The 18,348-nt window shown below is 33.9% G+C and overlaps 1 protein-coding gene across 3 annotated transcripts in view; it reads right to left on the reverse strand.

The window, feature by feature from the left end:
• The window catches only part of VPS13A (vacuolar protein sorting 13 homolog A), a 237,350-nt gene that overhangs the window by 148,880 nt on the left and 70,122 nt on the right, over positions 1-18,348 (reverse strand). For all 3 annotated transcript variants that reach the window (XR_003432630.1, XR_003432629.1, XM_027105654.1), the window contains exons 21-22: positions 16,461-16,593; positions 13,882-13,999 (exon numbers count right to left, since the gene is read on the reverse strand). Coding sequence is in view for 1 of the 3 variants with exons in the window: in XM_027105654.1 (XP_026961455.1) it covers positions 13,882-13,999; positions 16,461-16,593 (251 nt within the window). In the remaining 2 variants the exon portion in view is untranslated. The remainder of the gene's footprint in view (positions 1-13,881; positions 14,000-16,460; positions 16,594-18,348) is intronic.

Genomic DNA, 18,348 nt, shown 5'->3' on the forward strand with positions numbered 1-18,348 from the left:
CTCAATTTGATGACGAATATCTTTGAAAAACTTACAACTAACATCATACTTAACAGTGAGAAACTCAATGTTTTCCCACTAAGATTAGGTGCAAAACAAAGATATCCCTCTCACCACTCCATTTCAACATCACACTGGAAGTCCTTAAATGCAGTAAGCCAAGAAAAGAAAACAAAAAGCATACAGATTGATAAAGAAGACATAAAACTGTCTTTGTTCACAGATGACACGATCATCTATGTAAATTATCTAGAAAAAAATTCCTGAAATTAATAAGCCAATACAGCAAAGTTGTAGGATATGAGGTTAATATGTAATAGTGAATTACTTTCTTATATACCAACAATGGACAAGTATAATCTAAAATTAAAAATACAATACCATTTACATTAGCACCCCAAGAAAGTAATACTTAGGTATAAATCTAACAAAATAAATACAAGATCTGTATGAGGAAAACTGTAAAACTCTGATAATATATTAAGAACTAAATAAATGAAGAAATATTCCACATTTAAGGGTAGGAAGATTCAATCTGTCAAGATGTCAGCTCATCCCAAACTGATCTATATAGATTCCATGCAATCACAATCAAAATCCCATCAAGTAATTTAATGGATATTGACAAACTGATTCTAAAGTTTAAATGGAGGGGCAGAAGACCCAGAATAGCCAACGTAATACTGAAGAAGAGCAAGGTTGGAGGGTTGATATTCCCTGACTCAAGACTTACTGTAAAGCTACAGTAAGCAAGATGCTGTGCTATTGGCAAAAGAATAGACAAACAGATCAATGGAAGAGAACAATGGAACAGAACAGAGAGTGCAGATACAGACCTCCATAAATACAGTCTACTGAATCGCTGACAAAGGAGCAAAGGCAAAATAATGGAGCAAAGACATTCTCTTCAACAAATGGTGCTGGAATAAATGAATATCCACATGCAAAAATTAATTCAGACAGGCCTTACACCCTTCACAAAAGCTAATACAAAGTGGATCACAGACCTAAATTTAAAACGCAATACTATAAAACTCCAAAAAGATAAATCAAAGAAAACTTAGATGACCTTTTTAGATACTTTTTAGATGATCACTTTTTAGATACAACACAAAGGCACAATTTATGAAAAAAATAATTCATAAACTGGATTTGGTTAAAATTATAAACTTCTGGGACTTCCCTGGCAGTCCAGTGGTTAAGACACCACACTTCCACTGCAGAGGGCACAGGTTTGATCCCTGTTCGGGGAACTAAGACCCCACATGCCGGGGCCAAAAAAATTAAAAACTTCTGCTCTACAAAAGACAATGCCAAGAGATTTAGAAGACAAGCCACAGAGTGGGAGAAAATATTTGCAAAAGATAGAACTCATAAAGGACTATTATCCAAAAAGTTCAAAAAAAAATTTTTTAAGTTTATTTTCTTATATAGCAGGTTCTTATTAGTTACCCATTTTATACACATCAGTGTATACATGTCAATCCCAATCTCCCAATTCATCCCATCCCCACCCCCCGCCACTTTCCCCCTTTGGTGTCCATACGTTTGTTCTCTACATCTGGGTCTTTACTTCTGCCCTGCAAAACGGCTCACCTGTACCATTTTTCTAGGTTCCACATATATACGTTAATATACGATATTTGTTTTTCTCTTTCTGACTTACTTCACTCTGTATGACAGTCTCTAGATCCATCCACGTCTCTACAAATGACCCAATTTCGTTCCTTTTAATGGCTGAGTAATATTCCACCGTATATATGTACCACATCTTCTTTATCAAGTCGTCTGTCAATGGGCATTTAGGTTGCTTCCATGACCTGGCTATTGTAAATAGTGCTGCAATGAACATTGGGGTGCATGTATCTTTCTGAATTATGGTTTTCTCTGGGTATATGCCCAGTAGTGGGATTGCTGGGTCATATGGTAATTCGATTTTTAGTTTTTTAAGGAACCTCCATACTGTCCTCCATAGTGGCTGTATCAATTTACATTCCCACCAATAGTGCAAGAGGGTTCCCTTTTCTCCACACCCTGTCCAGCATTTGTTGTTTGTAGATTTTCTGATGATGGCCATCCTAACTGGTGTGAGGTGATACCTCATTGTAGTTTTGATTTTCATTTCTCTAATGATTAGTGATGTTGACCAACTTTTCATGTGCTTCTTGGCCATCTGTATGTCTTCTTTGGAGAAATGTCTATTTAGGTCTTCTGCCCATTTTTGGATTGGGTTGTTTCTTTTTTAATATTGAGCTGCATGAGCTGTTTATATATTTTGGAGATTAATCCTTTGTCTGATGACTCATTTGCAAATACTTTCTCCCATTCTGAGGGTTGTCTTTTCATCTTCTTTCAGGTTTCCTTTGCTGTGCAAAAGCTTTTAAGTTTCATTAGGTCCCACTTGTTTATTTTTGTTTTTATTTCCATTACTCTAGGAGGTGGATCAAAAAAGATCTTGCTGTGATTTATGTCAAAGAGTGTTCTTCCTAATTTTTCCTCTAAGAGTTTTACAGTGCCCAGTCTTACATGTAGCTCTCTAATCCATTTTGAGTTTATTTTTGTGTATGGTGTTAGGGAGTGTTCTAATTTCATTCTTTTACATGTAGCTGTCCAGTTTTCCCAGCACCACTTATTGAAGAGACTGTCTTTTCTCCACTGTATATCCTTGCCTCCCTTGTCACAGATTAGGTGGCCATAGGCGCGTAGGTTTATCTCTGGGCTTTCTATCCTGTTCCATTGATCTATATTTCTGTTTTAGTGCCAGTACCATAGTGTCTTGATCACCGTGGCTTTGTAGTATAGTCTGAAGTCAGGGAGTCTGATTCCTCCAGCTCCGTTTTTTTCCCTCAAGACTGCTTTGGCTATTCGGGGTCTTTTGTGTCTCCATTACAAATTTTAATATTTTTTGTTCTAGTTCTGTAAAAAATGCCATTGGTAATTTGATAAGGATTGCATTGAATCTGTAGATTGCTTTGGGTAGTATGGTCATTTTCACAATATTGAGTATTCCAATCCAAGAACATTGTATATCTCTCCAACTGTTTGAATCATCTTTAATTTCTTTCATCAGTGTCTTATAGTTTTCTGCATACAGGTCCTTTTTCTCCCTAGGTAGCTTTATTCCTAGGTATTTTATTCTTTTTGTTGCAATGGTAAATGGGAGTGTTTCCTTAATTTCTCTTTCAGATTTTTCATCATGAGTGTATAGGAATGCAAGAGATTTCTGTGCATTAATTTTGTATACTGCAACTTTACCAAATTAATTGATTAGCTCTAGTAGTTTTCTGGTGGCATCTTTAGGATTCTCTATGTATAGTATTATGTCATCTGCAAACAGTGATAGTTTTACTTCCTCTTTTCTAATTTGTATTCCTTTTATTTCTTTTTCTTCTCTGATTGCCATGGCTAGAACTTCCAAAACTATGTTGAATAATAGTGGCGAGAGTGGACATCCTTGTCTTGCTCCTGATCTCAGAGTAAATGCTTTCAGTTTTTCACCATTGAGAATGAGGTTTGCTGTGGGTTTCTCATGTATGGCCTTTATTATGTTGAGGTAGGTTCCTTCTATGCCTACTTTCTGTAGAGTTTTTATCATAACTGGGTGTTGAATTTTGTCAAAAGCTTTCTCTTCATCTACTGAGATGATCATATGGTTTTTATTCTTCCGTTTGTTAATATGGTGTGTCACATTGATTAATTTGTGTATGATGAAGAATCCTTGCATCTCTGGGATAAATCCTACTTGATGATGGGGTATGATCCTTTTAATGTGTTGTTGGATTCTGTTTGCTAGTATTTTGTTGAGGATTTTTGCATCTATATTCATCAGTGATATTGGTCTGTAATTCTCTTTTTTTCTAGGATCTTGTCTGCTTTTTGGTATCAGGGTGATGGTGGCCTCATAGAATAGAATGAGTTTGGGAGTGTTCCTTCCTCTGCAATTTTTTGGAAGCCTTTGAGAAGGATGGGTGTTGGCTCTTCTCTAAATGGTTGATAGAATTCACCTGTGAAGCCATCTGGTCCTGGGCTTTTGTTTGTTGCAAGATTTTTAATCACAGTTTCAATTGCATTACTTGTGATTGGTCTGTTCATATTTTCTGTTTCTTCCTGGTTCAGTCTTGGAAGGTTATACCTTTCTAAGAATTTGTTCATTTCTTCCAGGTTGTCCATTTTATTGGCATTGAGTTGCTTTTAGTAATCTCTTAGGAAGGTTTGGATTTCTGCGGTGTCTGTTGTAACTTCTCCTTTTTCATTTCTAATTTTATTGATTTGAGTCCTCTCCTTCTTTGTCTTGATGAGTCTGGCTAATTGTTTATCAATTTTGTTTTATCTTCTCAAAGAACCAGCTTTTAGTTTTATTGATCTTTGCTAATCGGTTTCTATTTCATTTACTTCTGCTCTGATCTTTATGATTTCTCTACTTCTGTTAACTTTGGGTTTTGATTGTTCTTCTTTCTCTGGTTCCTTTAGGTGTAAGGTTTGATTGTTTGAGATTTTGCTTGTTTCTTGAGGTAGGCTTGTATTGCTATAAACTTCCCTGTTAGAACTCCTTTTGCTGCATCCCATAGGTTTTGGATCGTCGTGTTTTCATTGTAATTTGTCTCTAGGTATTTCTTGACTTCCTCTTTGGTTTCTTCAGTGATCTCTTGGTTATTTAGTAACATATTCTTTAGCCTCCATGTGTTTCTGTTTTTTACATTTCTTTCCCTGTAATTATTTCTAATCTCATAGTGTTGTGGTCAGAAAAGATAATTGATTTGATTTCAATTTTCTTAAATTTACTGAGGCTGATTTGTGACCCAAGATATGATCTAACCTGGAGAATGTTCCGTGCACACTTGAGAAGAAAGTGTAATCTGCTGGTTTTGGATGGAATGTCCTATAAATATCAATTAAATCCATCTGGTCTACTGTGTCATTTAAAGCTTGTGTTTCCTTATTAATTTTCTGTTTGGATGATCTGTCCATTGGTGTAACTGAGGTGTTAAAGTCCCCCACTATAATTGTGCTACTGTCTATTTCCTCTTTTATAGCTATTAGCAGTTGCCTCATATATTGAGATGCTCCTGTGTTGTGTGTATATATATTTATAATTATTATATCTTCTTCTTGGATTGATCCCTTCATCATTATGTAGTGTCCTTCCTTGTCTCTTGTAACATTCTTTATTTTAAAGTCTATCTTATCTGATAAGAGTATTGCTACTCCAGCTTTCTTTTGATTTCCATTTGCATGGAATATCTTTTTCCATCCCCTTTCAGTCTTTATGTGTCCCTAGGTCTGAAGTGGGTCTCTTGTACACAGCATATATATGGGTCTTGTTTTTGTATCCCTTCAGCAAACCTGTGTCTTTTGTTTGAAGCATTAAATCCATTCACGTTTAAGGTAATTATCGTTATGTATGTTCCTATTACCATTTTCTTAATTGTTATGGGTTTGTTATTGTAAGTCCTTTTCTTCTCTTGTGTTACCCACTTAGAGAAGTTCCTTTAGCATTTGTTGTAGAGCTGGTTCGGTGGTGCTGAATTCTCTTAGCTTTTGTTTGTCTGTAAAGCTTTTGATTTCTCCGTAGAATCTGAATGAGATCCTTGCCGGGTAGAGTAATCTTGGTTGTAGGTCTTCCCTTTCATCACTTTAAATATGTCATGCCACTCCCTTCTGGCTTGTAGAGTTTCTGCTGAGAAATCAGCTGTTAACCTTACTGGAGTTCCCTTGTATGTTATTTTTCATTTTTCCCTTGCTGCTTTCAATAATTTTTCTTTGTCTTTAATTTTTGTCAATTTGATTACTATGTGTCTCGGCATTTTTCTCCTTGGGTTTATCCTGCCTGGGACTCTCTGCGCTTCCTGGACTTGGGTGGCTATTTCCTTTCCCATGTTAGGGAAGTTTTTGACTATAATCTCTTCTCATATTTTCTCAGGTCCTTTCTTTCTTCTCCTTCTGGGACCCCTATAATGCGAATTGTTGCATTTAATGTTGTCCCAGAGGTCTCTTAGGCTGTAGGCTGTCTTCATTTCTTTTCATTCTTTTTTCTTTATTCTGTTCCACGGCAGTGAATTCCACCATTTTGTCTTCCAGGTCACTTATCCGTTCTTCTGCCTCAGTTATTCTGCTATTGATTCCTTCTAGTGTATTTTTCATTTCAGTTATTGTATTGTTCGTCTCTGTTTGTTTGTTCTTTAATTCTTCTAAGTGTTCTTTAATTCTTTTAGGTCTTTGTTAAACATTTCTTGCATCTTCTCGACCTTTGCCTCTGTTCTTTTTCCGAGGTCTTGGATCATCTTCACTATCATTATTCTGAATTCTTTTTCTGGAAGGTTGCCTATTTCCATTTCATTTAGTTATTTTTCTGGGTTTTATCTTGTTCCTTCATCTGGTACATAGCCCTCTGACTTTTCATTTTGTCTATCCTTCTGTGAATGTGGTTTTTGTTCCACAGGCTGCAGGATTGTAGTTCTTCTTGCTTCTGCTGTCTGCCCTCTGGTGGATGAGGCTATCTAAGAGGCTTGTGCAAGTTTCCTGATGGTAGGTACTGGTGGTGGGTAGAGCTCTCAAAGAATACTTAAAGCTGAATAATAAGAAGACAATCTAGTTGAAAAATGGACCAAAAATCTTAACAGACACCTCATCAAATAAGATACATAGATAGCAAATAAGCAAAGATGTTCCACATTATGTATAATCAGAGAAATACAAATCAAAATAAGAATAATGAGATAGTACTACACACCTACTATAATAACCAAAATCAGGAATACTGACACCACCAAATAATGGCAAGGATGTGGAGCAGCAGGAACTCACAATTACTGCTGACTGAAATGCAAAAGGGTATAGCCCCTTTGGAAGACAGTCTGGAAGTTTCTTAGAAAACTAAAGATACTCTTACCATATGACCCAGCAATTGTGCTCCTTGATATTTACCCAAAGGAATTTAAAGTTATGTCCCCACAAAAACCTGCACATGCATGTTTATAACAGCTTTACTCATAATTTTATATGAATCAAGTTTATCCACAAAAATTTTATATTCTAATTTTATCACCAAAACTTGGAAGCAACCAAGATGTCCTGCAGTAGGTAATGGATAAACTGTGATACATCAGATAATGGAATATTATTCAGCACTAAAAAAAAATGAGTTCTCAAGTCATGAAATGACAGGGAGGAACCTTAAATGCATATTACTAAGTGAAAGATGTCAATGTGAAAAGGCTTTCTCTTCTCTAATTCCAACTATATGACATTCTGAAAAAGGGAAAACTATGGACACAATAAAAAGATCAGTGCTTGCTAGGGCTTGAGTGTGACAGGGGAGGGATGAATAGAAGATTTCTAGGGCAGTAAGAATACTCTATATGATACCACAATTATGGCTACATATTATGCATTTGTCCAAACCCATTCAAGGTACAACACCAAGAGTGAACCATAAGGTAAACTATAGACTTTGGGTAATTATGATGTGTAAATGTCGGTTTATCAATTCTAACAAATGTACCACTAGGTGGGGGATGTTGTTAAGGGGAAGGCTATGCATGGGTGGATGCAGGGGGTGTATGGACAATCTCTGTAGCTTCCTATCAACTTTTTTGTGACACTAAAACTGCTGCAATATGAAGAAAGTCTTTAAAAAGTAATAATGATTTTAAAAGAGACTGACATCAAAGAGAGAATAAGTTTTCGTTCACCATTTTTATCCCTGCATTTTAACTTACTTTTTCAATCACACACAATGACTGCTAAAAATATACCTGAATTACTTGAGAAAATTATAAGCTTTCTTTTACCTCCAGTAACCTAAGTATTTGTAACTAATCCCATACATCCTAATTTAACAGTTACATATTATAGATCTGTCTCATTAATGTACCTAAACTTTTCAATTTCTTTAAATATGCCAGCTTAACAACCTGAGGATGACAGGTGCCAAAATAATACCTACCAAATAACAGAGGATTTCCTTTTATCTGCCTTAAACTTTTTAAGCTCAAACTTCAAAGGAAGTTGCCTGATACTTGTAGAGTTCCAGGACTTTATATAATGTCATATCCACTTTATATTGCTCACAACTTACAAAACTAAAATCAAATCCTTCTCAGATTTCATCTTTCTAAATCATTATAGTTTCTGCTTGTGATTGTTTTCGGCACAATTTTCTGGTCCTAACTTACAGCCATTTTAGTATCATAAGAATACTAGTAGAGAAGGCTTTCCTGGTGTCTTCTGCCTTTATTCGTTGCGTCTGGGTGTAACGCACTGAACCAGAGTTTGGCAAAATATGGCCATGGATTAATCCAGCCTGCTGCTTATTTCTGTAAATAAAGTATTAACTGGAATACAGCTATGCCCAGTTACTATGTACTGTTTATAGCTGCTTTCATGCTAATATAGCAGAGTTGAGTAGTTGTGACAGACAATGCAACTTCAAGCCTAAAACATTTAATATCTGGCCCTTTAAAGAAAAAGTTTGCTGACTGTTACACTGGATTAATCTCTCATACTCTTGCATTCCATTATCTGTCTATATATAGACATTTTAACCAACTGTTTTAATTCCTGCTAGGCTATGCATATTCCCTACATTACTGGAGGTAAATTCTCCCTAATCATAGACTAGAGCAATCTAAAGCAAGGGAAGTTAGCCATTTCTTCTCTCAGAGTAATATCACTTTTTTCTGGTACCCTGTAACATCCTAGATTCTAGCGTATTTAAGTATAAAATGCTGAAAAAAAATCTATTCGTAAACATGTTTGCAACAGGAAATTACATACATCTTTGTCCTTTCTCACATACTGACAAACTTTAAAAGAAATATCAGACAATAGTAAATAGGCAGGAGGACATTTGGGAAGGAAGCCAAAGAACCTAAGCGTGTCTAAAATTAACCTATACCTAATGCTTGATTGTAAACAACAGCAAAATGTATAGAATGGTTTTCTTTCCTCTTCTCTTTCTCAAACCAAATTCCTGGCATTCCTCTGCTTTAAGACACTCAGAGTCCCAGTTTGATATTCTTGAATAAGGAAGTCTAAGAGAATGAGAGTAAACTGCACAATGTTTTCTAGAGAATTGAGTCCTATAATTTGAAAGGCAAAAAAAAAAAAAAAAAAAAAAAGAAGGCGTGTAGGTTTCTCTTAGGTCTCTTCCTTTCACATGGTGACAACAGTAAGTAGTATGAACCGGGTCTGCAACATAGCATATGGGAAAAAGACCAGGCTATCACTACTTCCTACTATCGCTTCCATCCATACTTGAGCCACAAAACCTTGAGCACTGCTATATGAGTATTCTCTTCTTGCCTCTCTAGTAACAATTTCACTTAGATTGTTTGGTAGCTGTTAGATGTGTCTTTCTTTAAATTTTAAAATAGATCTGTGGCTGAGGTTTCAATGCTTGCAAGGGAGAGAAAAATTACTGGTGGAAAGAAAAGGTGAAAGGGCTAGCTACGGTCTTAAACTAGGACTAAATCAGCTAACTAGTCCAGTCTAATTTAACAGACTTCTATATTTAGGATACTGGGCTCAAAGTATCAGTCAGCTAACAGTAAAATATAAAGATCTCGGTAAAAGCAAACACACGATAAATATAAAATCAAGTATTGTGATTTTTTTTGTGATTTTTTATTTTAACTTCACCTTTTATTTTCTACAGGATTTAGAAAATATAAATCTGTGCTAATGGGTACAATATATAATAAAGATATAACTTGTGACATCAATGACATAAAATGGAGGGGGTGGAGCAGTAAATAGTAGAGTTTTTGTATGCAATTAAAGTTAAGTTGGTGTCAATTTTTAAAAAATTGTCAACTTTACAATGTTATAGGTAATCTCCATGAAAACTAAAAAGAAAATATCTATAGAACGTGCATATGTGGAAAAGAGAAGGGCAACAAAACATGTCAGAACAAAAAATCAACTAAACACAAACGAAGGCCATACAGAGGAAAAAAGGGACAATAAGCTATAAGACATACAGAAAGTAAATAACAAAATGACAAAATTAATTTGTTCCCCATCAGTATTTATTTTAAACATAATGGTTTAAACTTCACAAAGATATAAATTGACAGAATGAATTTAAAAAAAAAAACGATCAAACTATATGTCTGCAAGAGACTGACTTTAGATCTAAGGACACAAATAGTTTGAAAGTGAAAGATATTCTATGCAAATAATATCCAAAAGAAAGCAGGAATGGCTATAGTATCAGTCAAACCAGACAGTAGGTCAAAACCTGTTACAAGAGACAAAAGACATTATTTAATAAAAAGTCACTCCATCAAGAAGATATAACAATTAGAAACATATATGCACCAAACATCAGAGCTCAAAAATATATGAAATATTGACAGAGTTGAGGGAAGAAATAGCTCTACAATAACATGAGACTTCAATACCCCACTTTCAATAACTGATAGAACAACCAGAAAAAAGATCAATACGGAAATAGAGGACTAGAACAACACTGTCAACAAACATAAACAAAACACTCCTCCATCAACAGCAGAATACACATTTTTTCATACATGCACATAGAATATTCTCCAGGATAGACCGAATTTTAGGTCATAAAGCAAGAGTCAAAAATTTTTTAAAGATTGAATAAAAAGCATCCTTTCTAATCACAATGGAATGAAACTGGAAATCAACAGCAGAATGAAAAATGTAAAATTCCAAATATGTAGAAATTAACACATTTACTGTTAATGAGTCAAAGAAGAAATCGCCACGGAAATAAAAAAATATCTTGAGACAAGTGAAAATGAAAACACAACATACCAAAATTTATAGCATACAGCAAAAACCGTGCTGAGGGAAATTTATAGCTATAAACACTTACATTGAAAAAGAAAGATCTCAAATCAGCAACCTAACTTCATGCCTTAAAGAACTAAAACGGAGCAAACTAAACCAAAAGTTAGCGGAAGTAAGGAAATACAGATTAGAGCAGAGAGAGAGAAAATAGAGAATTGAAAAATAATTGAAAAAAATCAACAAAAGAGTTTGTTCTTCAAAAAGATGAACAAAACTAAAGAACCTTTAGGTAGATGGAGATAAAGACAGAAAAGACTCAACTAAAATCAGAAATGATAGTGTGGATATCACTATCAATCCTACAGAAAAAGGAAGGATTTTATGCCAACAAATTGGATAACCTAAATAAAGTGGACAAATTCCTAGAAACACACATCTATCAACACTGAATTTTGAAGGAACAGAAAATCTAGATAGACCTATAACTAATATGGAGAGTGAATCAGTAATCCAAAAATCTCACAACATTTCATGAGTGAGTTCTACCAAACATTTAAAGAATTAACACAAATTTTTCTCAAACTCTTCCTGGAAACTAAAAAGAAAGGAATACTTCCTAACTCATTTTAAGGACAGCATTACTCTGATACCAAAACCAGACAAAGATAATACAAGAAAAGAAAACTACAGACCAATATCCCTTACAAACACTGATGCAAAAATCTCCAAAAAAACACGAGCAAACAAAATTCAACAGCATATTAAAAAGATTATACACCATCACCCATCACCCAGGATTTAACCCTGGAACGGAAGAATGGTTCAACATATGAAAACAAATCAGTGTAATACACCACATTAACAAAATGAAGGGACAAAATAACACATGATCATCTCAACTGATGAAGAAAAAGCATCTGGAAAATGCAACACGTTTCCATAATAAAAACACTCAAAAACTAGAAATAGAAGGAAACTACCTCAAAATAATAAAGGTCATATATGAAGAAACCACACATAGCACACTCCATGCAAAAGACTAGAAGCTTTTACTCTATGATCAAAATAAAGGATGCCCACTTAAATTACTTGTATTCAACATAATATTGGAAATTCTAGCCAGAGTAATCAGGCAACAAAGAGAAAAAAAAAGGTATCCAAATTGGAAAGGATGAAGTAAAACTGCCTCTGTTCTAACATGAAGTGGTCGTATATGTAGAAAACTGTAACAATTCCACACACACAAAAAATGTTAGAACTAATAAACAAATTCATCCAAGTTTCAGGATACAAAATCAACTTGGAAAAATCAATTGAGTTTCTATTAACCAACAAATAAATTAAGAAAACAATTCCATTTATAATAGTATCAAAAAGAATAAACTTAACCAAGGAAGAAAAAGACATACACTGAAAACTACAAAATAATGCTGAAAGAAATTTTAAAGGACACAGGTAAATGGAAAGACATCTTGTATTCATGTATTGGGAGACCTGATGTTAAGATGTCACTACTGAAAACATTTGCAGATTCAATGCAATCCATATCAAAATCTCAATGATACCTGTTGTTAAAAATAGAAATATCCATCTTAAAGTTCAAAAGGAATCTCAAAGGACCCCAAATCACCCAATCAATATAGAAAAAGATTAATGTTGGATGACTCATGCTTCCTGATTTCAAAAGTTACTACAATGCTACAGGAATCAAAACAGTGTAGTGTTGGCATGAAGACAGACACAGAGACCAAGGGAACAGAACAGAAAGCCCAGAAATAAACCATCACATATATGGTCAAATGATTTTCAACAAGGGTGTCAAGACTATTCAATAGGGAAAGGCCAGTCTTTTTAACAAATGGTGCTGAAAAAAAACTACACATCCACATGCAAAAGAATAAAGCTGGATCCTTACCTTACAACACATCCAAAAATTAACTCAAAAAGGTTTCCTAAGCATTAAAAGTATAAAATTCTTTGGAAAAAAATATACAGGAAAAACACTGGATTTGGTGATAATTTCTTAGATATGACAACAAAAGCACAGGCAACAAAGATAAATTAAACTTAATCACAATTCATAGCTTTTGTGCATCAAAGGACGCTATCAAGAGTGATAAATAAGACAATCCACAAGAAGAAAGAAAATATTTGCAAATCATTTTATCTGGTAAGAAGTTAATATCCAGGAAAATATTTTAAAAAAACCAAACCTCCAACTTAACAACACAAACAACCTAATTAAAAGGTGGGCAAAGGACCTGAACAGACATTTCTCTAAAGAAATATATAAATTGCCAATAAGAACATGAAAATATGCTCAACATCACTAATCATTAGAAAATGCAATTCAAAACTATAATTAAATACTACTTCACACCTGTTAGGATGGCTATTATTTTTTTGAAAGGGAGAAAATAACAAGTGTTGGTGAAGAGGTAAGAGAATTTGGAACCCCTGTGAATTGCTGATGGGAATATAAAATGGTGCAACTGCTATGGAAAACAGCAGGACAGTTGCTCAAAAAATTAAAAATAGAATAATCCAGCAATTCCACTTCTGGATATACACCCCCCAAAATTTAAAGCAGGGACTCCAACAGATATCTGTATACTGATGTTCACAGCAGCATTATTACAACAATCAAATGTCCATTAACCCATGAATGGATAATATATGATATATACATGCAATGGAATTAGGCCTTAAAAAAAAATGAAATTCCGACATACACTACAACATGGGTCAACATGAAGACCTTATGCTATGTGAAATAAACCAGGCAGAAAAGGAGAAATATTGTACGATTCCACTTACATGAGGTACCTAGAGTAGTCAAATTCATAGAGACATAACACAGAATGATGACTGCCATGGACTTGGGGGAGGACAGAGTGGGGTATTATTGTTTAACAATGGGTAGAATTCCAGTCTGTGAAGCTGATATGGTGGAGTGGTTGGACAAAAATGTGAATGTACTTAATGCCACTGAATGATACACTTAAAAATGGTAAATTTTGTTATATATATTTTACTACAAAAATATCAATGAAACATGGCATTTCTTAGCTATATAACTACTAAGAAAATCTACAATCACATGAAACAGGTAATACATACTTGGGCATCCTTATATCCATGAAAACCATGGCCTTAGAGAGTTCCACATTGAAGTGCATAGGTACCAAGATATGTTGTGTGGATACATTGAGTTTTCGTGCTTCTTTCCAATTATCACCTAATTACAGAAAACAGTACGTGTTTAACACATGTGTAATTTGACAAACATACTAAACCTAACATTACCATTAATACTTCATAGTCATACAGTGCATGGTATGAGGAAATCTTCCTACATCTAGATAATCTTAATGCCATATTCCCAGGTACACATACTCAGCAGGTAAATTCTTTTCCCTTTCAAAGACTCTATGTTTTAATAGGAAAAATGCTTATTAAAATGTTAACAACAACATAGCTTTAATCAAATCTACTGTGCATCCTTGGCAATCACTATGCCAACCATACATTACTCAAAAAACATGGCTCTGATGCAATAATGAAAAAGGTAGGGAAAAGTGCAGTTCTTCAGTATTAACTAATAAAAGTTAAATTTAAGATTTATAACTGACACTGTTCTAGGCAATGTTTAAATTTTCATTTAATTCTCACAATGATGTATAACATCCCATTTTAGAAAAATGAGACTGAGAGGAATTTACAGCTTGCTTATGGTCAAAAAGCTAGTGAGTGATAAGGCTGAAATTGTCACCCAGGTCTGCCAACATGCAACCCTCTGGCAACATTCACTGCAGTGTCACAAGCCTAAATGTTCAGTAAAGGAATGGCTAAATAACTGACAGCATAGCCTTAGAACTTTAGATAGCCAGTTAAAATCATGAATTTAAGTGCCCAAAATATTACTGGTAAATGAAAGGGAGGTCAGCATATAAAACTATGTAAATCATGTTAAAAACGCATTCACAAACACTCCCAAACACCACACAAAATACATCCCATACATTCATAGGCACATACATTGAAAAAAACACCAAAAGGATATCCACTGAAGTATCAACAACACTCATGTGTGAGCAGTAGGATAAAGAATGATGTTTTTGTTTTTCTGTATTGTCCAGATTTTCTAAAAGACATGTCTATATTACAAAGAAATAACTTTTAAAATTTATAACAAGATTAATGGGATCCATATAATACAAAGCAGTTTCATGTACATTATTCCATTTGAACCTAATAATATCATAAGTCAGTTAAATCTTCAGTCAAGGAAAACCAAGCAAATGAAAGCTTAGACTCCTGAAGACAGGTAGTAAAATGGACTTTATTACAATTTTTAAAATTCCAACAGTACTGAGATAAATCAAATATTTCCTTCACTTCTCAATTTACAGATAAAAAATAAGATATTTAGAAGCATGTGTTTCAGTATTTATCAGGGAAGTCTATGACAATTACATAAAGTAACCCCAATGTCAAAAAAAACCCTGCCCCCCAAAATATTTAATTATTTAAGAATAGTTAATGCTTATCAAAAACAACTCCAAGGAATTCCAATAATTTTCAGATAATAATAATGAAATACTGAAAACAATTTTTTACAAAGCATCTCAATATCTTAACTATTAAGTATGGCTCATGGACTTTGAAAACCAGTTACCAAAATGTATCAAACACACCAAAACATAGTAATGTATTCCTTGAAAATAAATTTATGGATTTTTCTATAAACAATTTGCATTTGCCATCCACTATACTACTGGGCTCCTTTTACACCAACTGAAATATGATAAAAATAAAAACCAAGTTCATTACTCTTAAAAGCAAGTACAGTTAAAGAAAAAAATCAAATGTTCCAGTCCTATATACACTAACAGTTTTAATAATCGTAACTTTAGGATCTCATTGCTCCTCCTTCTATTAGTTAGCTCAGATAATTAAAATTTCACCATATACTCATCTCAATGTTCACTAACACCCTGGAGATTCAGAAGCAATATGACAGTGGAAAGAGGGCTCAACTAGTCTGGGCTCTCTATCTATTTTAATGGATCCTGACAAGTGAATTTCTGGCTTTGGTCACTTCAACTAAAAAACTAGATCCAGATCAGAGACGCCTATTTGTACACCAAAGTGAATAGGGTAAAGGTATTCCTACGATAGTGACCTTCTGCAGTCTTTGTGTAACTGTTTACAGCCTGGGCTATCAGAGCCCCTAAGCTGGCTGCCTCTGGCCTTGAGCAGCCTCTTCTGGTTATCCCATTGTGTAATACAAATATCACTTTAAATATGTGCCAGTACTTTCCAACCTTTACTGGTATAGATCAGGATTTCTCAATCTCAGCATTACTGATATTTGGGCCAAGTCTGTTGTGGGGTGGCTTTCGCCCATATTGTTTGAGGTTTAGTAGCATCCCTGACCTCCACTCACTAGATGCTAGTAGTGCCCCAACTCCCCACTCGTGACAACAAAAAATGTCTCTAGACATTGACAATGTCTCTTGAGGGATAAAATCACACCTACTTGAGATATTGCTCCTAGGAAATATCTACTATCACTTCTAATTCAAAAATATAAAAGTTCTAACATATTTAGGATGAAAGTCTTCAGAGAAACTGTCTAAAAACCTAATTAATCACTTCAGCAAAATGAATCAACAAATAATGCACTGTATACTTACCAACTCTGCTATAAAGCAGCTGTATGCTTGTAAGCTGAATATCAAAGGAATCATAAGCTCTATGCATTATCTCTTCAAGTTTCGCCCCACCTTGTTTTAAATCTGGTAATTCTGAACGAATTTTACTTGTCACCTTGAAGATAATTTTAATAGTTTAAATTACTTCAAAATGAAAATATAAAGTTTTTTATCTTTCAGACTATAATATAAAAATTTAACAGGAGGAGATAAACTCACAAGCTGACATACATTATAAGACTATTAGAAATGTCTTTATCCATGACATATATAATAAGAAGGCCAGGTATAAAGTAAAGTTTTACATATTAAGTTATATTTTCCAATCATTTATATTAAAAAAGGGGAACAAAGCCAGTCCTGGTAAATAATAGATCTAAAAATTTTTTTAATCTGCTAAGAAGTCTTTTTATTAAAAACAAAATTAAGAGAAAAATATAACTTACAAAACGTTTCCATGGCACGATGACAGATATTTAGATAACTTTATAAGAAGAAGTGAGAGTCCACAATTAAATATTAGTGTACCTGAATTTTACTTCCAGCTCTGCCATTTATGCAACCCCAAGCAAGTTATAGTTGTACTTCCCCTTGCTTGGTATACTATGCATACTACTGTTTTCACTCAGGTATCCTGGAGATCACTTCACAGTAGTATATAAAGATCTTATTAATTCATATTTATATATATATATATATATGTATACACACACACATACATGTATGTGTATATATATTTTTTATTTTAACATTTTTCCCTTTATTTTACATAGTTCATGTGAAGTAGACAGTCAAAATTGATTATCTGTTTGAAAGGTAATAAATTTTAGGCAAAAGGTTAAGCAAATTGCCTCAGGTCATAAAACTAGAGATACCCTTCTGACCACTATACCTTTCCACTGGCTGTTTCCACTATACCGTACTGCCCATAAACCAATTCCATAACTAAGTTCAAATATGAATAATTATCTGTATAAAATTTTATTATAAATGTAAATCCAGCAGTGTCTACATAATTACTAACTGAAGAGTAAAAACAAAAATATATATATATATATATATAATAAAGGAGAATGTCAATATTAAGGAAAGGCACGAATCTGTTAGGTAGCCAGAAAGAGCATTCCAATATTATCCATCCCTTCTGGGTCTTTAAATTGTTAAAGTTATTCCTCTACATTTCATGATCTGGAGTACTGCTGTCAAACAGAACTTTCTATGATGATGGAATTGTTCTCCATCTGTTCTAATACAGTAGCCACTAGCCATCTGTGACTATTAAACACTTGAATGTGGCTAATGTAACTAAGGAACTGAATTTTTAAAAATTTTAATCAACTTAAACAAACACATGTGGCCAGTGGGTACCACACTGAACAGCATAGATCTAGAAACACCGAAAAAAAAGTATTCTCTACTCAAAACTGACGGGAAAAATCATACATAATTGAATAAGAAGCAAAAATGCAAGAAGACCATCTCTCAATTTTAGGATTCTTTAATAGAAATATTAAAATGCCAATATCTAAAGTATATACACAAAAAATTTCAGAAGCATGAATATATATTTGATTACTTCCAGAACTCCCTTCCACTCCACACACTTTAATTGACCAAGTAATAAATTTAAATTGAAAAGGAAATAAACTCCTCAAGCATTACTCTCAAATTTTATAAATATAATTCTTAGGTTCACCCCTGACCTTCAGCATTCAATTGGTCATTTTCCTATTAGAAATGTAGGGAAACTATCTAATTAAATGAAACTTCACTTTACTTGCCAGAAGGGAAGATTCCTCAAATCCTAGTTTCTGCTATTAAGCTAAAAATTAATATACCAAATCAAACCTCTAAAAACCAAAATACATCT

The sequence above is a fragment of the Aethalodelphis obliquidens genome, unplaced genomic scaffold (genome assembly GCF_003676395.1).
Source record: "Aethalodelphis obliquidens isolate GAN/ISIS:26980383/991018 unplaced genomic scaffold, ASM367639v1 scaffold7, whole genome shotgun sequence".
NCBI classification, from domain to species: Eukaryota; Metazoa; Chordata; class Mammalia; order Artiodactyla; family Delphinidae; genus Aethalodelphis; species Aethalodelphis obliquidens.